Raw genomic sequence first — 25,712 nt, forward strand, 5'->3', positions numbered from 1 at the left:
CAAGTCCAACCCTTAACTGCCAAGTCCACCACTAAACCATGTCCCTAAGTGCCACATCTAAATGGTTTTTAAATAACTCCAGGGATGCAGACTCAACCACTTCCCTGGACAGCCTGCTCCAGGGCCTGAAAACCCTGTCAGCGAAGAAATGTATCCTAATATCCTATCTAAACTGTCCCTGACGCAACTTTCGGCCATTTTCTCTCATCCTATTACTTATTACTGGAAGAATATCAACCCTCACCTGGCTGCAGCTCTCCTTCAGGCAGTTGCAGAGAGTGATGAGGTCTTTCCTGAGCCTCCTCTTCTCCAGGCCGAACACCCCCAGCTCCCTCAGCCGCTCCTCACAGGACTTGTGCCCCAGACCCTCCACCAGCTCCCATTTCCCTTCTCTGGACTCGCTCCAGCCCCTCAATGCCTTTCTTGCAGTGAGGGGCCCAAACCTGGACACAGGAAAGGGAGGAGCCTGATGGAGGAGTGGAAGTGGGGATAGGAGGACAATCATGTGCACTATTTTGATGTGAAAAGGCAGGAAAAGTTGGCAAAGAAAGGCTCAAAATGGCGGATCCCCTCATGGGGTCAGCACCATTTTGACACATACCAGTAGATGGAGAGAAAAGGTAAACAGGAACAGGAAGGAAGTTTAGGTTAGAGCCCAGGATGGGTTATATGGGCCCATCTTGAGAAGGGGACAGAGGAGGGCAGGATATGGCATAAGGCCGGTGTTACTCCTGCGCCTTTTAGCAGGTTCCAACTCCTGGTCTCTCCCGAGGGGACAAGGGTGTGGGTACATGAGGAGAGGGATGCAACAATTGGGGTTGGAACTGGGGTGTAGAACTATTAATAACTCCTGAACTTTCCCCCAAGCCTGCAATCCTATCATAAATTGAACAAAAAATAGGGTAAAACTTCCCAACTTTAAAATTCCCCTCTGACTGTAAGCTATACAATTTCCTCCTCACCATATCCCAAAAACTAAGTGAAAGAACAGAATCCCGTGTCACATCATTTAAATATTTGAAGACCCAATGCATAAAAGACCTTAAACTCCCCTTCAAAAATTTACCATTCTTATCTGTTAGGGTATTTTTAACTTGGGTCTAAACCTCCTGCTGTGCGAGGGAAAGATTGGAACCCACCTCACACACTCTGCCCCCTGTGAGATTAAAAGAAGAAAAGGAAAAGTGACTGCAACCAAAACAACACTAACAACATCAGTGGGTCAAAGTAAAAAATCTCATAGAGACTCTGCAGAAGCGACTGGTCCTCTCCTTCCTCAGCAACTTACAGGATTGTCAGTCACCCCCTCTGAAAAGTCTACAGAAAAATGGGAATCTTCTCTGGGGATCTGGAGCACCAAATGTGGTTTGAAAATCCAAGGGCCATGGTCTCTCGGAGACGCTTTTCAGGGACGCTGAAGAACGGGTTCCTGTTCTGGGCAGATGGTAGGTTGCTGCAACCTTCCTGAAGTGTCCCCATGAGGAGAGTGCTCCACCGAGCACACAGCATATACCACACTCACACGCAGCAGCTGGTTATCTAAGATGGCAGAGGCAGGAAAGGTCTCTGTAGGTTTCCAGTGGTAGTTCATTTAACATCAAAAGTGTCCAGGGACAAAGACAGGGAGAGGTAGAGGGTCCAGGATTATATACTGGTACAAAGAGGCAGAGCCAACAGCAACAACCAATCACCTGAAGGTGTGAGTGGGAAAAGGATTACAGTGACCAATAGGGAAACACAAGGGTAAACAGAGAGGGGTACAGACCAATGAGACTACAAAGAAACTTCTAGAACCTTGACCATACATGGTTAACAGGCAGTTGAACAGCCAATGGGCCAACAGGGGGAGTGGCACTGGGGCTGACTGACAGCATGTCACAGGAGTCCATGGGAGAAGTTAAAGTCTAGGGGACATTCTTCCAGGGCATAGCCCCAGGAAGTTCCCTAGCTGGCCCGCAAGCCTCCACAGATCAACGCTCCCATCTAACCTGGTCTGTCTGCAACATGACTGAGGGTGCCTTGATCCCCTCATCCAGGAAATTGATAAAGATTTTGAACAGGACTGGGCCCAACACCAAGCCCTGGGGAACATGACTGGCACTGGCTGCCAGCTGGATGGAATCCACTCACCCTCAGTCTCTGGGCTCAGCCATCCAGACAGTGTTTTACCCAGTGAAGAGTACACCTGCTCTCTCCATGGGAAGTCAGTTTCTCCAGGAAAATACTGCAGGATATGGTGTCAAAATCTTTCCTAAAGTCCACATAGGAAACATCAACAGCTTTTCCCTCATCTACTAAGCAGGTCATTTTGTCATAAAAGGAGATCAGGTTAGTCAAGTGCGACTCACCTTTCTTGAACCCTGTCTGATCCCCTGATTGTCCCATTTGTGCCATATGATGACACAAAGCTCTCATTTCTATTATTTGCTCTTTAAAAAGGCTACTTGCTAATGCACACATTAAAACTACAGAATATTCACTACTCTTACTCACCCATTACTTCAGCCACTTAAGGAATTCAAGTTGTAAGAGTGGAGTATGTTCAAAATACCAGGGCGATCAGTCCATGAGGTGACTCCTCTGTGAGTCACAGTGTGAAAGACCTGTGGCATTTGCATGAACAGCTGAGACACTCGATGACCCTGAATCCTAATGACAACCTATTTGCTGTCCAGAGGCTGGAAGCCTGGCCTGTCTCAGCAAAGCCTTTTTCCTGTGTGCTAACATGACTGCCATAGTCTTATTTTCTGTTATTTGCTTATGCTCCTTTAGAGAAGGAGTTTAGAATTTTCCCTCTTTTCTTTGGCTAAAAACACTCATTAAATGTGATCCAAACTTGCAAATAGTTTTAGCCCCCTTGACTCTGCATTATTTTGCCCAGCTTAAGGGGGTTTTTGAAGGTTTGGTATTCAGTCTTATTTATTATTGTTACAAAATTTTAACTTTCCTATACAAATATATAGACTATATTATAAAAATATTTTTCTCTTGCTATAGTGAGTGAAAAATAATGCCAAATTTCAATACTGGAAGGAGCTGTACAACTATCTCTTACTTTTTGCCTTTCTACAAAAGCTACTCGATTCCTCCTAAATACCGACAGTATAAAGAGTATTTACCCAGAGTACAGGATCTCTGGCTGGTTTGAGGTCTGAGGCTGTGGACATCTGCCCTAAGTGAGGATATTCAGGGATTACTGCTGCCAGGTAAAAGTATCATAGACAATTTAATTTCCTGCAGAGCTTCACACCTAAAAATCCAGGTTCAGCACTTTGCTCTACAAAAACCAACACTATACTACTCCAAGAGATAATGAGCTTCAGGTTAAAATCATCATGAAAATAGGAAAAAGATAGAAAAAAATATTACTGGCTGTAAGTTCAATTACTAAACTATTAAATTAATTTTCTGTATGTTTTTTATGGGTATTGATTGTTTTAAATCCCTTGAGCCTCTGAAAATCCCAAATGTAGTCTGCACGTGGGCTGAACTCAAGAGAAATGTCTCCTGAAATAGGCCTTTTAAAATTAATTAGGTATGTGATAAATTGCAACAGGGAATTAGCAGTATTTGCTCTACAGGAGCAAACCTTTTGTGCATACTCATGTTTTGGGTATTTTTATGAATCTGTAATATGATTTTTTTTGTCATTATTTTAAGAGCTAGAATAAATGCCACATCACAACCTATTAAAAATAAATAGAAGAAAATTGTGAAGTGCAAAACTTCATTAAACTACATTTAGCTATTTTTGTTAATTTTCTGCATAATTTTGTCAAATAGTGGTACAAGATAAACACATTCCAAAACCAAGTCTGAACTTACAGCTTTTTTCTCTCTAATTGATGTGTCAATTTTAACCACTGGAGAAATTGAAGGTAGCCTGGAACAATCCCTGGTGGTCAATAAACAAATCAACTAAAACTCTGTATGCCTGAGCAGAAAACTGTTTTATATTCTGAGAAGGAAAGATGATATCTTTGGTTTAACTTCAATAATCTTCAAAAAACAATTCAAATCTTAGTTTTCTTAGTCTAATTTGTGGTTTTTGAAAGGGTTCCAAGAAAGGCTTTTAGCCCTGTTATCTTTTGGAAATTAATGCTTGATATTTGTTATGGTTATTTGTTAGTGTGTGTAATTTTTTTAGTATAAACAGACAGAATGATATTTTATATACAAAAGCCCATATACAAGGCAAGCATCATAACAGCACTGAATTTAACCAGTAACTAAAATAATATTTGCTGAAGAATACCACACTGGAGCCAGCACGTGTTGTGCGAGTTGTTTATTGGCACGGGTTGGTTCACAGCACTCAGCTTATTCCCCTGAGGAAAACACAACACTTGTACTAGAAGTACTACACAGGGAGTACTCAACCCATTAACCATTTAGATACTGGAGATGAAACTAAGGTGTGAGTTGATCAGTGAGATAATGCAGAGATTCTAAAAGTTCATCTGTGCACAAGGATAGTCAGGAGTGAATAGAAAGTTGGTTTAGCATTGCTGTAGCTCTTGTGGAGAATCCTGGAGATTCAGGAGGGGAGGGGAACAGCAGGAATATTCTTAGGTCAGGCTGGTAAGGGAAATACCCTGCAGCCCTTCAGGTGATTCGCCCTGAGTTGTGCAAAGTAGCCCAAAATGCATCAGTGTTTATTTAACACTGCAAAGGAGAGTGAATGAACAGAAAAGTGAGATTTTTTGCCAGGTTTCAGGTGCCAAGTCAGCAGTGCTCTGGCTCTATTGCACCAAGAAGCTACTGTTAAACTGAGGAGCTAGTTCAAGGCAAGATTAATTGGCTGAATGTTATATTGGATGTTGGAGAATGTGCCTCATAAAATGACTTAATGATAGAGGTCACTGATGTGGCTGAAGCCACAAGATGTCTGAACACACTTAAAGATAAGCTGTTCTAATCTAAAACACTTGTCTGAGTGTTTGCCTGAAGATGATTGCCCAACCAAGAGTTTGTATTTTGTTCCACTCAAATATAGATCTGCTTACTCATAAGTTCTTTCTTCATTTTTAATGAGGGACAGTAATTAAAAATTAATAAGGGTTATTTAGAGAAAAACAGCTATTTCTGTGAATCTCTGCACTACTATTAAACTGAAAGAGGGAAGGTTTAGTTTAGCTATCAAGAAGAAATTCTTCACTCTGAAGATGGTGTGGCACTGTCACAGGTTTCCCAGAGAAGCTGTGGATGCCCCATCTCTGGCAGTGTTCAAGGCCAGACCAGCTGTGGATGGACCTTTGGACAACCTGATCTGGTGAAAGGTGTCCTGCTCATAGCAAGGGAGTTTGAACTGGATGATCTTTAAGGTCCCTTCCATCCCCAACATTCTAGGATTCTATGATTATGCTTATTGTATGAATTTTAATAGCAGCACCTTAGACTATTTTTCAAAGATTTTTGTTGTTGTTGTGGGGTTTTTAGTTTGTTTTTTTTTTTTTTTTGTTGGTTTTTTTTGTTTGTTTGTTTGGGGTTGTTTTGTTTGTTTGTTTTTTTTTTGTTTGTTTGGTTTTTTTTTGTTAAATTATGTCTTCTATGAAATAACAGAATGGAGTTCTTTGTTCCACAAGACTAAAATAACACTTTCCTCTGGAGGTGATTTTCTCCCATTTTTTCCTTCAGCCTTTCCCAACGTGCTTCAGAAACAGATTGGTGGCTGCCTCCCACACATGTATATTGCTTTTCCTCTCTTATTCCAAGAGCAGAATTAAATAGGAAGCAGAAGTCATAGTTTAGTGCATATTGTTTAGCTAATTCTAAATCACAATGAGAATTTGGTTTGTTAGCATTTTTTCCTAACATTTCCTATTTATAATTGGTCTCATTAATGCCTTTAAAATACACAGGAAAGTGAAATTTTCCTGCGTGATGCCTACATTTATATACCTAGCTATCACAACTTTGAACATGGGCTGTGGCTCTTCAGAACTTTCAAAATTTTGGGGATTTTTCTATCTACGTTTCTAGATGCAAACAAAAGCACAAAGCTGCAGATCTACAGAACCAAACCATGATTTTTAGGAAGAGAGCTCTTCATTGATGAAAAAGAGAGGTCAGTGTGAAGCAGCTGAATAAGAGGAGCGATACAAATGACAAAGGTAGGAAAGAAAAAATGAATGCTCCTGCATGAATGAATATATGTTAAAAACAACTGAATTCTGAAGTGTCAGTGCTTTATTATAAAACCGAAACCTGTCTGCATCCTGTAGACAAAGACAAATTCCAAGGCAAGCATAAAAGGTGTTTTTTCCTTGAGTTAAAAATATTGCCCTTGTCTCTCTGGAAATCAATTTTACATAATCAAAATGCTTTCAAAATATTTCCAGTCACCTGCTGGATGTGCTAGCAGTTGCCAGCATGTAACTTGACGTCTCATTTCTAATAGATACACTGAAATAATGAGGTAGGAAACTGACTTCTTGTTAAATAGAAATAGTGAGGAGTAAGACAAATAAGATATAAAGGGACTTTAGTAGAAAATCAGGTTGCATTTGAAACATGCAGATAAACATGGCTGTCTACCCATTGGTTTCATATTTTCTTTGCCTTTTCTGTACTTTGAAAAGGAATTTTCCTTTCACAAAACTTCATGAAATTACAGTTTTGAGAGAGAAACTATTCCTCTGTGACCTGCTCCAAAGCCCATAGGATCAGCAGAGATAGTCTGGGTAAGGAAGTTCAGTCTTTGACACCACAATCACATCTAAGCCTTTCCTAAGAAAAGGATCAAACTATGTCTTAGCATTATTTTGTGAAGGCACAAAATGGCTGTTTCATCATTTGTGAGCAAAAAAAAAATGTTATTTAATGCTTTAGTAAGAAAGACCAGTATTTGTTCAGATTACTGACTTGATTTCATTGTAACAGTAGGTACAAAACTGGAATGTTGTTATTGGAAGTGTGAGTTATTTAAAGAGTTTGGGTGTCTGTGTGTGTCCCTGTTTATTTCTATGAATGCTCACCTTACCAGTTTCAGTTTACCAACTGTTTTGATTTCTGTCAGTCTGGTTTATTTTTTTTTATTATTTCATTAAGTCATTAATTCCCCATTTAATCCACCGTCTTTACGTTCAGGGTGCCGACACATTTCTGACTCAACTTTAGCTCTGTGACAGGTGCATATCTGCTGTAGGACCTGAACTGAGAACATTAATCTTAAGCCACCACATTAACTATGCAATCCGGGCTGTGTCTGAAAATCATTGGAAAGATAAATTTCAAATTCAAAACCATAGGATTTCCTGATGTTTTGTTGTTTGAGGTACACATTTTTTTAAATGTTGTGATTGGCACCTTGTAGTAAAGGAAGATGGTCTAGAGGTTCAGAAAACATGCAGAGGTTGGGCATATGAACTCAGTTATTGGATTTCTTCAGAGATGTTGGCAAACTTTAATTTCTGTGTTAAATTCTCTGGCCACAGTTATTTCTTCCTCAAATCTTAACCAGGATTTCAGCCTCCAGAGTGTAAACTGCCAAGAGGTCATTGTTGCTCTTTGTCCATGGGTAACACAGAGATCTTGCATCACTTGGGGACTCAGGAAATGCTAAAATATAAATTACTTTTAAATTATCTGCATGTAAACTGCTCATACTGTTTATTAAATAATGATTAGGGTAACAGAGCTGAGCTTGACCAGAAGCTAAAATGAATACTGGATTCTATCCAAAACTTAAAATAATTATAGTCTTTCCCGTGTGGGTGTAACTTTCACATTTGAGAATACATATACACAGGATTTGGCTTGGGGTTTGTCTTTTAATTTTTATTCTTAACCACAGTGCTGTAGCTCCAAAGGACTATACATAGGAAATAAAGTTCCATGCAGAGAATTGCTTTTTCTTTCCTCCTGTCCAACAGCAAGATCAATAAAAGCAGTGTGACAAAATTAATTTTCAGGTCTATTAGTGAAGTTGTCTGTCCAAGAAATTGCATGTTATGTTGAAGGAAGAAGGAAATGTTTCATTTATGGGTTCATTTCCCTTAGAGGCATTCAGCCAACATGTAGCTTTTGCATTTTGAAGAGTGAAGCCTGGATATATGGACTCTTTTTGTTGAGTATTTCATGGCTACACACCAGAGATATTTGAATCTTGGACATAGATTCAGCCTGTGCTAGAAAGTGTGTGCCAGGTGCAGATTACTGATGCACATCACATTTTACTTTCCAGTGCTATCCCCCAGCAGAGAGGTATTTGATTGGAGTTTTTGTTTGGCATTGGCTCAGCTGAGCCTCACTTCTACTCAAGAAAAAAAGGAATTGGAAATTTTGATTTGTAGATTATTTTGGTGTACATAAAAATGCTTAGGGAGTGATTTGGAGCCCACTCAAATTAGTGATCTGATTCTCAGAGACTGAGGCAGTCTTGGTGGAGGGGGAAAACAGTTAGGGTTTAACTCATTTTAGGGGTAAAAAAAGGTAAGGCACAAACACAACAGCTGTTCAGGATATAATGTTGAAATCTCCTTTGGGAGGAGGGTATGGCTGAATACATGACTTATTCTAATAATATCTTTATCACAGTTGAGAAACAGCGAAAGCTGACAAGGTTGAAAGAATAGACTTTCCGTAATCTGTAATTCCTCTGTCATCACTAATTTAATGTTGGATATTTAATGTTCTGTCATATTAGCGATGCATAAAACGCTCAATACCGAGTCCCGAGAGCCCTGGAACACGGGGCTGGTGCCCTGGGGTACCGAGGGCTGTCACGGTGCGCTCGCATCGGTCCCAGCTGCATCAGGGAAGGGACGTCTCGTCCTCGTCCTCGTCCCCGTCCCCGCCGAGCGCTCCCCCAGCGCCTCGCTCGGGGCTCTTCGGGGGCGGTGCCGGGGCGGGGCAGTGCCGGGGCGGGCACAACGCGGGGCCGGGGCCGCCGCCGCTCCCGACAGGTGTAGGCAGAGCCGCGGCCGCACCAGCCCCGCCTGATGTGCGCGGAGGCGGCGCCCGGCTGCGCACAGGGTCCCGCCATGGCCCTGGCGTTCTGCGGCGACGAGGGCAATTCCACCGCCTACAACGTGGACCACGGCGTGCTCAACAACGGCTGCTTCGTGGATGCGCTCAACGTGGTGCCGCACGTCTTCTTGCTCTTCATCACCTTCCCCATCCTCTTCATCGGTGGGTGCTTGCGGCTCTCCCTTCCCCTGTCCGCCTGTGCCTCTCCTATTTCCCCCACTTTTCCTTCTGCCTCTCTACCCGCGGTGTTGCTTTGCCGTATCCCCCCGGCCAGCTTTGTCTCGCCGTGGGTTTCCCTCCCCCGCGCGTGTGCCGTGTTTCCCCCCGCCTGCCTGGCCTCCCCTTGCCGTGTCCCTCGGCCTGGCCCTGCCCCCGTGCCGCATGGGAGGCTGAGCTGCTGTTGGGATGCGGTGCGAGCTGCTCCGGCGGCTGCCTCTCCCCGGGCAGCGGGGCCCATCTCCGTCTGTCAGGGCAGCCCGCGGGGCTCCCCGCAGGTGAAACCCCTTGCGCAGGCAGGGCAGGAACGGGTGATGCTGGAAGAGACCGCAGGATTTGCCCTGCCTGTGTAGGGCAAGGAGCAGAAATAAATGTGCAATTAAATCCCAGGAATCCTGACAAGTAAGTGTTGCGTTATGAAATATCACTCCCAGCGATTACTACGGGATCACAGCTGCCTGGCAGCTCCCCCTCATTACAGGTCCTGCCCCGCGGCGGTGGCTTCTGCGGTACCTGAGGTGGATGCGATTTGAGGTCACAAGCCCGGCGAGGCCGGTAGGTGGCCCGGTGGTTCAAGACACGGGGCTGTCACTGCTCCGGATACCCTCGTCCAAAGCCTGGACCAGCCTGCGGAGAGCCACGGCGCGGGTTGGAGTAACACACTCGCTCCTGGGGATGGGAGAAGGTCCGGTGGGGAAATAGCAGCCAGCACAACTGTGAAAACGGGGTCAGCTGCTTAGAGTTCTCTGTGTTTATCTGGAATCTCTCAGTACTGCTAATTTTTAGCAACATAAAGCTTCACCCCTTTTTTTAAACTGTTTAAAAGAATTGAAGGGAAAAGAAGTAGTGCATTTATTATACTGCTTGTGTATATTTGTCAAAACGTTACTTTGTTGTTCATTTAAGCTGTGAATATATTTGAAAAATGTTTAGTTCATGTAATTACTTGTTGGTAAGTTGCTACAAGTATAGGAATTTAAGGCTGCGTCCTGTCTGAATTATTGATTTTATTCCATGTGAAGTGAGATAGTGAGAGCACGGTTCTGATAATATTCAAATGCATGTGTGTTTAACAGTAGAGCTGTGTCAATGTTGGTATGCCAAGTTGTTACATATGTGGTTTGGGTGTTTTGTAAGCAGGATCTTTGTGTGTCACTCTTGTCTATGATTCTCTTTTAGGATGGGGGAGTCAGAGTTCCAAAGTACATATACACCACAGCACATGGCTTCATTTTCCTGGCCACAATTTACGCTGGATACTGACTTTTATCCTCTTGTTTGTGCTGGTGTGTGAAATTGCAGAAGGTATAGTGTCTGATGGGTAAGTGTTTGTCTGCCTTCTCCTGTTAGCACTGAGCAGTTTAAAGGTTTCAGGGTAGATATTTCCCCCCTAAGTTCTCATCTAAACCATATTCCTTGTGGTTATGTACATATAATCTGTTTTCTTAGTGATTAACCTACCAACCTTGTATCAGAAATTCCACAGACCTTGCCAAGTGATGTACACATGCACAACTGACCTTAATCATTTTTAGTTCAGCTTAATGACACTCTCTTTCCAAAGAGTAATCATAGATAAATCCTAATGATTCAAGCAGATGGTGACATTTTCATGATATGTTTTATGTCCGTGGACCCAATCCCACAGTTGTTACTTAGGAGGAACTCCCATGTGCACAGTAGGCTACACTATTCACCCCCAAACTGAGTTCTTTTCATCTAAATAAGAGGAATGAATCTGCTTGGCCTTAAGTCACACCTCACAGAGTTTCTTCTGATGATTGTGCACTATATCTCCTATGTTACCTGCAGCAGAGCAGCTCATATTATGTGAGCATGAACCATCATCTGTTATTCAGCTTAGGATGTCACTAAACAGAAATCTGTGGAAAAAAATTATTCCAAGTGAAACAAGTGATACAGGAGAGTGATTTATTATGAAAAAAGCTAATTATATAACAATGAATATTATCTCTTCCTATGGAGAGGCATGCTTTTTCATAACGATTATGAATTTGAACCCAAGGATTATGAAATGGAAGCTCCAAATTAAATAGAAAAAAAACCTCCCTGATTAGCTATCTATATAACAAGTATCCACCAACCAGTGTGAAACGCACTGCAGCCTTCTGGTGTAGAAAATGATAACATCATTATTATTTTAACTTATATAAATAGGATGTTTCTCAGTGCCAGTTTTTTTTTAAGGAATTTTTCTCTTGCTTATTCAGAGTTATCAGGGTGTGGGATGCTCAGAGCAAAATCTCCTGCTTTGAGTTTTTTTCCTTTATTTTTCTCACTAGCAATGCCTCTCATTATATTTATTTGCTATTTAAGTTGACTCAGAACACTGCTGTTAAGTAATAGGTGTCACCTGATGAGAATCAAAGCTCTGAGCTCTGCTGGGGGAGTGCCAACCCACAGTCGTGCTTCCCAAGCACTCAGCAGGCTGGCGAGGGCTCCAGTGAATAGAAGAGAGTTTTGAGACTCATCAGCTTTCTAAGAACCAAAATGGATCAATGCTGGTGAGTCCTTTTGGCAGCAAGTGGGTGCTAAAGGCTTTGGCATCTCAGCAGTGGAAGTGGCCTATTGGAGGTACAGTTATATAGGGGAATTCCAGCAACTGTGAAATAAATAGATTTTAAAAAGCCTCCCACTGCTGCAGTGTTACCTACTGAAGCTTAGGCTGTCTGAAGAAATCTGTTCTTGTTGTTTTTTTTTTGTCCTTGCTGAGAATTCCACTCTGGGGTACAAAACCTCCTGGCATGACTAGGAATTTCAGAGGATCCTTTCTCATTTTGCTATATTGACATCCAGCTATTGTCAGCAAGAGGAATTCAGTGTTTGTGACAGGCTGTGAGCATGGCTCCAGCCAGCTCTACAGAGTTCACCACAATCTTCATTGAGGGAAGGCTCTCCTTTCTAGAGCAGAAATGCAGGAAATGGTTGTCCTGAGCACCTATGGTTCTGCTAGACATTTGGAATGCTCTGCTCTCAGAAATGTGATGTCCTGTGATGATATTTCATCTCCCTCCCAGCACAGCTCCTCTTGTCTCTCCAAACTTCACAAAAGTAGTGTTTGATGAAGCAATAAGAAATCCATTCAGAGGACACAGTGTGAATTTCCCTAAATGTTTGTGTCCTGAAGTAATCTTGGTACCTCCTTCTGGTGAAGCTGGCTGGGAGACAGAGAAATTGTAGCCCTTGATAGCATAGGGCATTAAATTCTTTTTTTGAAAGAAAGAAAAGGGGGAGAGGGCAGGAAGAGAAAATGAGTAGGAGGAAAGAGGGGAAAAAACATATTTTTGTTAAACACTGCACAAACCAACAACATTGCCCAATAATTCTAGTATTCCCAAAGGGCTGTATTTGGCAGGCCCCCTTCTGCTGCTACCTGAAGCAAAGCATTAGCACAGTTTTGCTTTATAGGACAAAACATAAGAGTGTATGATTCTGTTATAGGGTTTTTTTTTGTTGGCTTGCAGTCACTGAAGACAGACCTCACTGTAAGTAAATCCTGTGCTGTGGTGCTGTTCCTTCTTTAAACTGAAAAAAATGAAACACTTCTACAAAAATGCTTCTGTAGAAAATCTTGAATTGTGCTGTCAGTTGGTCTTATCTACATATTTTGATGGACAGCTCTCAAACTAGTTTAGCTTAAATTAACTTTTCTCATTTTGGAGATGAGCTGCTTGTCCTAATTTAAACAATGTTCCAATTGATTTCAGTAGGAAATAGGAGTACACACCTTTCATTTTCAGCACAGAGGAGGAATTTGAAATCCAACTGTGTGATTTAGAAGCAAAAATTCAATTAAAACTTGGAGGGGTTTGCGCCCATAACTCATTCTAGAAAATCTTACATCAGAACAAGGTACGGTTCATGAATTAAAAGGGAAACATTTAAATAGCTGAGAGGTTTGCCTTTAACAGATTTTTTTTGTTGTTGTTTTGAAGGGTTTCTGAATCCCGCCACTTACACCTGTACATGCCGGCTGGAATGGCATTCCTGGCAGCCATCACATCAGTTGTCTATTACCACAATATTGAAACATCTAATTTCCCCAAGCTGTTAATAGGTATGTCCCAAAATATATGCACCTGGAAGTGTGGCTGTGGTGCTGTGTGTCTGCTTCCTTGGTGGCAGGTCACTGCAGTGTTCTATGACCAAAGCTATCCCTCTATGTGTGCTCAAACATTTCATTCCTTTTAATGCTTTTAACTTCTAATAATAGTCTGTGTAATGTTCTCAGGGATTCAATGAACCAAACTAGGAAGAACTGCTTTTGTGGGAAAAGTAGCATGGGAAATTGTTAACTCTAAATCCAAACCCCCTTGTCAGCCTGTTGTGTGGAAGCGTGATGTAAGAGTGAAGAAATCTTTGTGTGCGTGGTCTGTTGAAATATGCAAGGAGCTAAGGAATGACATCCCTGACTTTCAGTCACGAATATATTACTCTGACTGCTTGCTCTTGCTTCATGTTCCTAAAATTCACTTTGAAAACAGCTTTTGAATGGAAAATGCTATGAATGAAAAAAACTACCTAGTCTACTATGTGTTTTGCAAGATTGTGAACAAACTGTAGCTACAGAAGATCCACTGCTGCTGGTGGTCATGCAGTTGTTCATGTGTTCTCATCTGTTTAAGTAGACTGCAGTCTGGGGATGTCTACATGCTTAGTCACATCCTGTTAACTGTTATTTCTTTGGTTCTGGCTCATCAAATTTTGTATCAATAGATCCTTCTAAATTTGTCTTGTGCCATTGTATCTCTGTGTATCAAAGTCTTGTTCTAGTTTTTGTCAGGTGGGGAAAAATCAGTAATAACTAGATTTGAGAAAGCTTTTAAATATTGAAGATTATTTTGATCTACATGTTGGGGTAAGTGAGAGTCCTGTTCTGCAGAAATAGGCTGTAACTCCTGGAAAAAAAAAAATTCCTCTCCAAAGACTTAGATTTCTGTCCAGGTTGCTAAGCCTTATGTCTTCTCATTTGGGACTGCTCTTCTTCCTGTACCTTTCTTTTAAGTAGGATCTTTTTTATCCTTTAAGAAAGGTGAGGTCATTTAGTTGCTTTTTAAATAAGTCAACAGAGTATTTTTAATGCTTTCTCACAGGAAGGCATTATGCCTCAGGAAGCATTGCTAGTCTATTACATTTGCCTATAAAGCAAGCAGTGATTTTTGTGGTTTTGTTTTTTAGGTTGTTTTCTTGTTTGGGCTTTTTGTTGTTATTTCAGATGTATAATGCAATGTTAAATAATTTAGTGTCACAGCCACATTCCTGCTGTAAAGTCTTTGAGAAGGTTAGCAAAGTTACAGCTGGTAGTTGATTACCCAATTTTGCATAATTCCTTCTCAGTAGAGATTTCTTTTTTATGATAATACTTTTCAGTGTTTAGAGTGCTGATGCTGGATAAACTCTGGACAATATTTGAATACTAAAAAGTTGTAACAGCGAATACCAGCACTTACTTAAGTATTATGGATGAATTTTAATTTTGCAAGAATTTCCAAGGACTAGACTTCCTCAGAAAACCTGGTCTTAATAGCTCTTAGGCAAAAAAGGAAATCAGATGATCACAGTCTTTGCCACTTAGTTTGTCTGATTTGAATTTTACTCCAAAATCTTCGCAAGCTGATGGTCTTTGATTTTTATTTTATTTTTTCTTTTGTTTTTCTTTTATTTGTCCTAAGACAGACATTTCTGGAAGACTCTATCCTTTGTTCTTAACTGCACAAACTGTGAGGATTGTAAATTATCTTTCAATCTTAATTGCAGCTACTCTGTATTGACATCTGGGACTAGGCAAGGAGCACTTTATGCAAATTAACCCAGTATGGATAGTTAAATTGTACATTTACTCATCTGCCAACCCACTAGAGTGCAGTGTGGCCATGAAGCAGCTTTGCTTTAGAGCCTCATTTTATGAGGTAAATGAGAACCAGGAGGGAAAGCTAAAGTTGGTGATAAGGTTTTTGCTGGGTGTATAGGAAACTGGGCTTAGGTAGAAGAGATCTAATGTTGTGTGCACACGGAGCAAAGTAGAAGAGCTGTTGTGACATCTTGCTGCTTCTGAGCATCAGTGAATTTCCAGCAAACTGCAGGGCATCATCTGCAGGGCATCATCTGCCTCGGCTGCAGGATGAATGCTCACAGCTGCAAAGAGTTGGTAGCTGTTTAAAAGAAAGACTAACAGGGCCTTATCCAAAAACTATTAAATCCAGCAGGGGAACTCACAGTGCAGTGGACCCTTAAAGGTCTGTTCATTAATTCTGAACAGGATAAAATTTTCCAGTCCCATGAAATTTTGAGATCTGTTCTTTTTTAAAGATCCTTTTCACTCTGTACCTTAAAGAAACCAAATTGATTTGTAGCTCTTCATAAACAAGTAAGAGGCAGATACCATGACAGACATGAGGATTAGCATGTTTCCTTGGGTATGCAAAAGGAGGACTCAAAGTTCCTCTACTGATTCTGCTCCTGCCTTTCAGCTTTAGCCCAGGCACCTGGCTATTTTGAAGAAGTCTTTCTTAATATTTCTTATCAATAAAAGTTGACAAGATTCAGAATATTTATTCACTGCAGCTAATGATTGAGTTCATGAATGTGGTTGAGTGACCCAACTATTGGAACACCTTGATCTGGTCTGAATGTGGGTTTTTTTTCTGTATGATTTTTGGTCTATAATTATATTTCAACAAATGTAGCTGTTAGCATGTAGTGCTGTTTACCAGGGCACTCTCGTAACAATGCTAATTTTGATGCTCTTTGTACCACATGGTTGCATACATTTGTACAGTTAAGCAGGACTCATTTTAAATAATTTTCATATTGGATTGGAAAATCCGCTTTTTCGATGTTTAAAATACACAACTGAATGGTAGCATCTGATTCCACTATTTTTTAAGTTAGTTTCTTTGTTTTAAAGATAAATAAACCTCAAAAATTATTAGCAGGAGAAAACGATGAAATAACAACAGGACTTTGAGGTTTTAATGTGAAATGGGTGGTAGCATGGGAACACATGAATTTTTTTATTTTAGAAAATTGTCCTTTTTTTTAAACCAATATTAATTATATGACTTCCTTACTGTTGCAGTATATGCCACAGCACGTCACATTTGAGAGGGCCATGATACACAGTGTCACCATTCAATTTCAGAAAGCTTCAACCCATACAGAGTAACACCAGACCACTTCAGAAGGCTTCAAGTGTCTTTCTTATTCTCTAGCCCAACCTTTTATACCCCTCATGTTCATGCATTGCACCTGTGTGCCCTCTCTACCTTTCTGTGATTGGTCAGTGCTCCTGGCCACTCCATGTCCCATAACCTTCACTATTATTCACCTGTCTTGTACAGCTGTAGCCCACTGGGGATGAGGCAGGGCCGCAGTCCCACTCCCAATTAACACAAACTGTGTACCTACACCTTACCACTGCAAGACAGGGATCTATTTTTCTGATTCAGAATTTTTGTCCTTTTGCATTGTAGTTGTTTCCCTTGGAACTGGTTTATTCTCTAAGATGGAACATCTTGCATAAAAATATTGCTTATTGCTTAGTACAAAAAAAATTTCTCCAAACAGGCACAGGTTAATTAATAAATCCTATCCAGTTAAATGTGTGGCTTTTCCAATTGGGCTTAATTCAGTGAAGGTGTAGAAGAGTTTGAGTTATTGAGTTACATTGCCTCATTTTTCACAGATGTGGTCCAGGTGAGAATCTACACCCCGGTGGTATGGGTTGAGGGATCTTACATGGCCCAAGAAAAAGCAAGGTCATTTAGGCATGTAGAACAGGTCTAAAGCAATCCAGTAAATGTAAGTGGGCCTCTGTGGTCTGATCACTTCACAGTTCAGACCAGTGGAAATTCTCAGAGATAATTTCTAAAAACTCTCAGCCAAAATGTACTCACCAGCCAGATGATAAAAACATCATCTATAAAGAACAGAGCCACAATTGTATTTTCTAAGGAGCCTTGAGTGGCCTGTGAGTGTTCTCCAGATCAGATTACATACACTTGTATTCAAAAGCAAAAAGCTAAGTAAGTTGTTATGTTTGGCACTTCGTAATACTTCTTAGATAAAAGATAAATTAACGTTATAACAATAATAATAAAAGGTCATACAGACCCTTATTTAAACCCTAAATAGGAGAATGGCTCTGCTAGTTCTTATTTATAAATCCAAGACATGCATAAACACCTGTTGGCTTAGTTATTTTTCGGAAGTCCTCCACTGGTTGATATTTTCAGTGTGCAATGTTTAAGTCCCTTTTATTCCAAGAGGGATGTGTTCTCAGCCTGTTGTTGGAAGAATGAAATAAAACAACGTTTAACAGATAAAGGTGGTTAAGAGTAGAACAGCATGGAATGTAATTCTTGGATGAAGTGAGACTTTCTAGTCAGAAGTACTGCAAATAGGAAGGAATAGTGCCTCGAAGGAAGCAGTCTGGAACAGGATGATAAGCAATCTAAGTTGGGAAGATGGTAGGAAGCCTCACATTAAAAAGCTAAGAAAAGAGAGAAAGTTTCTCTTTATAAGAGAAATTTGGTAGGTATATCTTTAAAACCCTCTCTGCAACTGCATCGGCCACTGAAGTGTGTGCAAATACCTGACCAGTCAGTGTTTTGCTCTTATGAACTGGCCTCTTAATTTTAGAGGAAGAGAGGTTCCCTTGGCAAATGTCCTAATGCAGTGTTCCTGTACTGTTCGTTCACTGTCATCATTAAAAGGAGAGGTTTTTAACTTGATTTCTGTAGAAGCAGGACTGGCAGTCCCAAACCTCACATGGATTCACTGCATTGAATTTAGCTTTGCTTGGAAAGGGTAGCCCCAGAGTACATCTCCAGAGAGTTTTCTGGTGCCTCAGCATAGCTGAAACACTACCAATTCTTTGAAATTTATGCAACTTCCTGTTTTTAAGTTTCCTGTATTTAAGCTAGACTTAGAGTTGCTAATGCCTTGGTTGAAGTCTTTCTCCGGTAAGACACTTGGAAAGCACATCCAGGCATTTCTTGGCAGTTAGAGCTCATTCCATCTGTTGCACCATGGCAGATACAGCGGCAATGAAAGATGTATTTAAAATATAACCCTGGGAGGCATTTCCTTAAGAATAGGGAACAGGAGCTGACTTATGGTGTGATGAATGGTATGGGCAGTGCTTCCAAGTCACCAGAGCTTATTCCAAGGATTATTTAGCTGTAGCTGATGGTAGCATGAGCACCTTGAGACAAGAGGTTTTATAGAATACTAAAAAGTGAAAGTTGTATTCCATGAATGCCAGAATATGCTTCCTTGATGTGACTGTTTTATCTACATCGTGAATTATGTATATGGAATTTGTGTTGAACGATAGTGCGACAGCAGTTTGGACAAAGTATTTTAATATCTGTTCCTGACACATCCCAGAGATTCACAGGGAATTTTCCTTCAAACCACATTCATAGCAGTCTTTTAGCATTAACCAAATCTGAAGAACATTATTCACAGCCACCTTCACTTTTGGAGCAACAACCTCCCTTGAGCTGATCATGTGGACACGGGTTTACAGCAGATAAAATTTTCTTCAGCAGACTTCACTTTGTGAAACTTTTGAAATATCACTAAATCTAATAGAAAAGGCATTTTGAACTAACATTATCTTAATACGTTAATGTTTTTGGAATTAAATTAGGCTTCTGTTTGACATGAGAAAGGCCACTCTCTGGTTTAATAAATTTTGTTGAATTCTTCCTTAATTATATTTTATAATACCATTGTATATTTTTGCAACTATAGAGCTGGTTAATTTGTTTGGTTTATTTTTTTTTTCTCTACAGCATTGCTGTTCTACTGGACTTTAGCTTTCATAACTAAAACCATCAAATTTGTGAAGTTCTGTGATAATGGGGTTGGATTTTCTCAGCTTCGATTTTGCCTCACAGGACTCTTGGTTGTTCTTTACGGAATGCTACTAGCTGTAGAAATCAATGTCATCAGGGTGAGGGTATGTAACTATGCTAGAAGTCTCCTTCTACTAGTTTTTATTGGTTGTTTTTTGGGTTATTGGTATTTTTTTTAATTCCCTTTTCTAGGTACTTGGTGTAAAATGCAGTACTAAAGGAGGAAGAAAAATCCAGTTAGAAATAGAAATCTATTTGACAATCAAGGGTTAATACTACTTTAGTAGGCCAGATGAATCTGTAATTTCAAAAAATGCCAGACTGTTGTTGACAATTTAAGATCAATTTCATCTGTTCGAGTTTGCTGTAAATTTTTAAATTATTCTGTTTCAGTCATGAGAGCCAAGTATTTCTGATGCAAAAGACTGGTAGAAAGGAATTGTCTGCTCTATCAGAGAATATCCTAGACACAGAAAGAGCATCTCTCATTTTCCAGGAGACAATCACAATAAATGATTTATTTGGGCTACCAGGGTTCCTCCCAGCTACATTTTTTTTGGCTCTGCAGTGTCTGCACTCATAATCTAAACTGAGACTTTGGAGACTGCTGGATACATAAATTCCAAAGTTCCCTTCAGCTGGCACTCACCAACTGTGCACACAAATTAAATTTAGGAGAGAAAGAAATATTCCCATGTAATTTTTTTTTCTGCAGCACCAGTAGTTCCATGTTCTGAGCTAACAAATGTGAAGCAGTGTGGTGTGGGAGATGAATCCCAGTGATAACCTCAGGGCTGTGTCTTAGCTCCTGTGCCCCATGTTGTGCTGCCTAGAATTCAAAACAATGCTGGGACTGTCCTGTTTAAATAATTGAGGAGGTCAGTCTCTTCTGACATGTCTCAAGTAAAAGGACAAGAGGAGATGGTTTTAAGTTGCACCATGGAAGTTCAGATTAGTTATTAGAAAAACTTTTTTTTACTGAAACAGGGGGTAGGCACTGGAATAAGTTGCCCAGGGACATGGTGGAATCACCACATCTGGAAGTATTCCAGAAGTATCTGGAAGTATTCCAGAAGTATCTGGAAGTATTCCAGAGGTATCTGGAGATATGGTGTAGGGGTGATTAGGGTGGTTCTGGTTTGGTGGTTGTACTGGATGATCTTGAAGGTCTCCCAGCCATGATGATTCTGATTCTGTAAGGTGGTTTGGGTTTTTTTATCCTGAAAATATGCAAATTTTTGCACCATAAGCAGAGTCATAGTGAATGATAAGAATTACTTATCTCTAGACTGGATGTCTCTGATTATCCTCAGTACCTGAAGAAACTAGATTGCTGTATTGGTTGTACTTGAATGTCTTTTAAGAAGCCAAGACTGATTCATTGATTATCTGCAATGTCCTTATCTATTCTTTGTGCACTTGTATTTTCTACATATTCACTGTGATTCTGCTGGCATTTTTCTGGATTTCAGAGGTATGTTTTCTTCAAAACCCCTAAAGAAGTTAAACCTCCTGAGGATCTCCAGGATCTTGGTGTTAGATTCTTGCAGCCCTTTGTGAATCTGTTATCCAAAGGAACATACTGGTGGATGAACACATTCATCAAGACTGCCCATAAAAAACCAATAGACTTGAAAACCATAGGCAAGCTTCCCATTGCTATGAGAGCTCTGACCAATTACATTCGCCTTAATGAGGCCTTTGAAGCACAGAAGGTATGCAAAGCATGGAATTATGTCTGTCTGCTTACTCAGAGCTTGTGTTTTTCATTAGTTTTTATCATATAAGCATGACACAAAGAGATATAAACAGATATGATGCAAATGAAGTATTCCTTGGCATAGCAGTTGATATACCAAGAGACCACATCCTCAGCTGTACCTCATACAAATAATGAACTTTCTCTAATCAAATGTGTATGTCAAGCAGATTACTGGTTAAATGTGTGTGAAATGTGTACAGCCTCTATTTTGATGTGGAAAGTAATCATGGACTGTGTTCACTGAACACCATTATTCCTCCTAAGACCCTGGAACCACTCAATTACACCATCTGTATTAATTAGGCCTTGCAGGGCTATTTTTTTTCTATGTTATTGCAGTTACAGTTTGTCCATAGGAGAGTTCAAGGCTGAAACTACCTCAGCTCAAATTAATTTTCACTCCTCAGTGGGAGCTGAGTGTGTTTTGGGGGTTCTAAGAGAACTTGTTTGCATCCTGCCAAAGAAGTGTATGCTTCCAGTCTCTGTGTTCACCAGAGAAACCTGTCACTTCCCTCCCTGTTTTTTTTCCTTTCTCAGCAGGCCGCAAACAACACACTTACTTGATCCCTATTAAAGGTAGAAAAGAAATCATGGTTCTTTTTGTGGAGAGAAGTGCAAATTATTGCTTTGTTCTGACTCTACAAAAAGAAACAATAGTTGTAGTTCCTCTGCTTTCTACCTGAGAGATTACAAATGGTTGTCAATGAATTAAAGCAGTGATTAAAAATACCAATGATTTATCAGACCTGTGGTTAATGTATAACATAATTCTTACTAATTTTAATTGAATTCTGACCAGAACAAAAGATCATCGTCTCCCCAAGGATCCAGATCCATTTGGTGTGCTCTCTGCTGTGCTTTTGGAAGACCCTTACTTCTCAGCAGCACATTCCGTATTCTGGCTGACTTACTTGGATTCGCCGGGCCACTCTGTATCTCTGGGATTGTTCACAACGTTGGGAAAGGAAATAACACCATCCGCCCACAGGTACTGTCAAAATGTCATCAAAAGAGAGGAGTCAAAAAAGGGATGCTGTGACTCTGTATTGTTTGTCCTCAGTGAGGAAAGTGACTCTGCGCTGTGTTTGTGAGTACTGCAAGTGCCAGTGTGAATGTACTGCCTGATACCCACTCTTGTACTGTGATGGATGCGTCCAGTGCAGGGCAGCAAAGGTGGTTAAGGGACTGGAGCATCTCTTGCAAGGAGAGGCTGAGGGAGCTGGACCTGTTCAGCCCCGAGAAGTGATGGGAGGGGACATCATCAATTTATACAAATATCCAAAGGGAGGGTCTCAAGAGGACGGAGCCAGGCTCTGCTTGGTGCTGCCAAGCAATAGGACAAGAGGCAATGGGCAGAAAATGATGCACAGGAAGTTCCACCTGAACATGAGGAAAAACTTCTTTACAGTGTGGGTGACTGAGCACTGGAACAGGTTGCCCAGAGAGGTTGTGGAGTCTCCCATGCTGGAGGTACTCAAGAGCAGCTGGGATGCAATCCTGTGCCATGTGCTCTGAGATGATTCTACTTGAGCAGGGAGGTTGGACTAGATGACCTCCAGTGGTTCCTTCCAACCTGATCCATTCTGTGATTCTTTTGGGGGCAAAATATGTGAGCCACGCATCTAGTCAGCCTTGCATTCTGGAAAATAACCTCATTCAAGAGAACAGTGAAGCATATCCAGAATCCCATCAATATCATAAGGAATTTAGGTACAGTCTTGAGTAGAGATTGATTCAAGTATGTGACCGAGTGCTTTCCAGAAAGGAAAAGTGTGTTTTTAATAGGCTTGGCTTTTCATTTCTAAAAATGAGGGATATCTAAGAGGATTAAAGCAGAGTTTTGTCATCATCATGAAATGCCAAGTAATTTAACTGTGACCAAGCATTCCCTCTAGTACCTTTGGGGATGTTAGTTTGAAAGATCAACTATTTTTAAAGGATGCTATTTAAATGAATGCTCTCCGAAAGGAAGCAGACATATTTCTCGATTAACTAAAAATAAAAATGTAACTCAGGAAAGCATCTTTTCATTACAAGCTGGATTTCTACGAGATAGATCAGTTTATTTCTGCAGCTCACTTAGTGTCTGATATAAGACTGTTTCTAAAGTCTGTTGACACTAATGGAAATATACCCATTCATTTAAGTACACTTTGGATTAGGTCCACTGTAAATATTGAAGTCCATCAGCTGCAGTGCAGAAAATTTAACAAAGGCCTCAGGCTAAAATTAACTGTTTGTCCATTTTGCAACCCTTATACTAATATTTGGAAACTTTATTGTAGCAAGTAGGTTCAATGGAAACCAGTTAAAGCAGGAAATGAGAAAATTAAGACTATAGTACTATGTTGCAGCAAAGTACTGTGAAAGCTTTTGAGCTCTGCTTTTCTGTTAGGGATGCCGTTTCAGCTGAAATTGTGATTTGATATAATTTACAGATTATCCTATTTAATTTTCCTATAAAAGTGTCAGCTAATGCTTCTCTGTGGAAAAGCAAAAGTTCAGGTCTGGTCCTGATAGACCCTAAGCAGAGCTTCATCCAGCCTGGTATCCTCACTCACTAGCTAAGCAGTAACCTCACTGTTGTCATTGACACCAATTTGGGATCACCTAACAGCAATAATCACTGATGGTCATACTCCACAAGTGACACTTAAGAGTCACTTATTTTAACTTTGCTTATGTTTTCCTTATGTTTTGACATTGGGTTTTTTTCTGGCAAGAATCTTAACTACATTTAAGTTTGAAAATTGTTTTTGCTGGGTGAGGTGAAATATCTTTCTAATGAAGAGTTTCTATTCAAATTATCAGGAAGCAGACTGGGGTGTTCAGGAGGGCTCCCATGTATGTTCACATACCTAGCCAACTTGGTCTAATTTAGAAAGAAATACACCAGCTCTACTGCTAGGAATGTTATATCCCTGCTTGTAATGAGTCAAAAGAAGAAAACCTTGCCTTATAGTTTGCCCCTGTGAGCTTCACAGGTGTGAGAAAAAAGCTTTCTAAAATGCTGTCATATGAAGGTAAAGATAAGTGGGGGGGAAACAGTGTTTGTGCTTGATGTGCTGCTGAGTTTGAGGGCACTGGTGCCACACAGTGAGACAGAATCAGATAAGCAATATAAGTTGTGAGTACAATGGAGGGTGTCTTACCCATGTCTTACCCAGCTACATCTTAAATATTTAGATTGAGATGTTATAATGAGTCAGCTGTATCTTTCAAAGAGAAATTCACTTTGTGAAACTGAAGGCAAAGAGATAGAATAATTGTTCTGCTCTTCAGGTCCTTTGTGGCAGATATAACCCACCATGGAGCTGTAATTCAGATCACATGGCTGTCACAAGCAGTATTAATTGCTCAAGTAGTTAGTCAGAGCACAACAGTGTCTTAAATTCTGTCATGCTCTTCATGTTTATTTGTAACTCCAGTATCAATATTTATGGCCACCCCAGAACATTCCTATGTTGTGGATTTCTCTGAGCGTTAATCATTTCACACTGAAGAAGAGACTGACAGAATGATAACCTTTATCATTTGCTGGTAGCATCTTCCATGTTGCACCGTTAGGATTAGCAGTTCCAGTATTAGGAGTGGCTGCTGACATAACACATTCAGAGATGCAGCAAACTCATTATTTAAAAAGTTCTTGAAGTCATAGGACCCAGTGTAGCAAAAAGCCCAGTATTGACATTAAGACTGTGTGAGTCTAGAGTCTTTATGAATTTAAATTGCAGCTTTTTGCACAGCCTTTTACTGGTTTAGAGCAACTTTTAAGAATTGGCGTTACCCTGAAGTTTTCAGGAAGGTGGGACACTGAATATTCCCAAAGCCATTTCTGAAAATAAAACACCTAATTATTTCTGTCAACTTCTTGAACAAGATTAGTTGCCTTATATGTGAAAAGTTCAGGAAGTGTTCAGGTATTTGTTTCCTGCAGGCTGACAAGTGTGTGTAGAACCTATTGTAGCTTAAACACAGGTATGCTCAGTAAGCCATAATGGCCTGATAATGCATCTGAGGCTTGGCAAACATCTTGCTATCAGCAAGTGTGTGATCTTTATGTATGTATGTTTGTCCTCTTTTTCTCTCAAGGGAGTATTAGAAGAAAGGATGAGAATATTCATCTCCCTTTCCCTCTTTGTCTATTATATAATGTTTTGATGGGAGTCAGTGCTGCACCAGAATCTCATTGCTAGAAAAGCATGATTTGTCAAACATAGTTGTGAGAAAAAAAGTATTCTTTTACATATAGTAAAAAGTGGTAGCTGCAGAGATTAGCAGTACTGGCCAGATGTGTATGGAGGACAGCACTGAAAAACTGAACTTTTAAGACTAAATAATCTGGAAGAGAAACTAATTTTTAGTGTACTATAGACTATTTGTAGTATAAAATGCTTCTGTAGCCTATTTGAATTGCTACGGGATAAGTAATAAATTAGGGCTTTAAAATCCCTTTAGGGTGCAAATAGGTAAAATAGCAGTTAAATGTCTCTTTGTGTGAACTATAATTGCTGGCATGTACTGTAATTGTTCAGTTTTGCCCTTAATACAGATTTTAAAATTTTCTTCCCTATTATATTCCTTTTCACCTCTGCTCCTCTTTTCTTCTTTTCTTCTTTGCTTTATATCTCTGGCACTGATTGGGCACTTCTTTTTTTTCTGGGCTGATTTTCTTGTCTCAATTATTTGAATTGGCCCAGGAAGAAATCCAGTCAACTCCCCAGCTAGTGCACAGTGAGCAACAGAAGCGTGCAGGTTGGAGCAACCAGGGTGTAAATAAGAGTAAGGAGAAGTTTGTTCCTTTTCCAGCTGGCTCAGGCAAAAGAACAGCTTAAAAACCTAAATTTTGCCTCTGTATGAACTTGCCATATGAGTTTTTT

General features: G+C 40.3%; 1 protein-coding gene across 1 annotated transcript in view; it reads left to right on the forward strand.

Annotated features, from left to right (window-relative positions):
• The first annotated feature begins 8,984 nt into the window (after window positions 1-8,984).
• The window catches only part of ABCC8 (ATP binding cassette subfamily C member 8), a 79,467-nt gene continuing 62,739 nt past the window's right edge, over window positions 8,985-25,712 (forward strand). Inside the window, exons 1-6 of the mRNA XM_053945790.1 lie at window positions 8,985-9,132; window positions 10,366-10,507; window positions 13,143-13,264; window positions 19,008-19,174; window positions 20,543-20,785; window positions 21,632-21,820. Of these exons, the coding sequence (XP_053801765.1) occupies window positions 8,985-9,132; window positions 10,366-10,507; window positions 13,143-13,264; window positions 19,008-19,174; window positions 20,543-20,785; window positions 21,632-21,820 (1,011 nt within the window). The remainder of the gene's footprint in view (window positions 9,133-10,365; window positions 10,508-13,142; window positions 13,265-19,007; window positions 19,175-20,542; window positions 20,786-21,631; window positions 21,821-25,712) is intronic.

This window comes from Vidua chalybeata, chromosome 6 (genome assembly GCF_026979565.1).
Source record: "Vidua chalybeata isolate OUT-0048 chromosome 6, bVidCha1 merged haplotype, whole genome shotgun sequence".
Classification (NCBI taxonomy): Eukaryota; Metazoa; Chordata; class Aves; order Passeriformes; family Viduidae; genus Vidua; species Vidua chalybeata.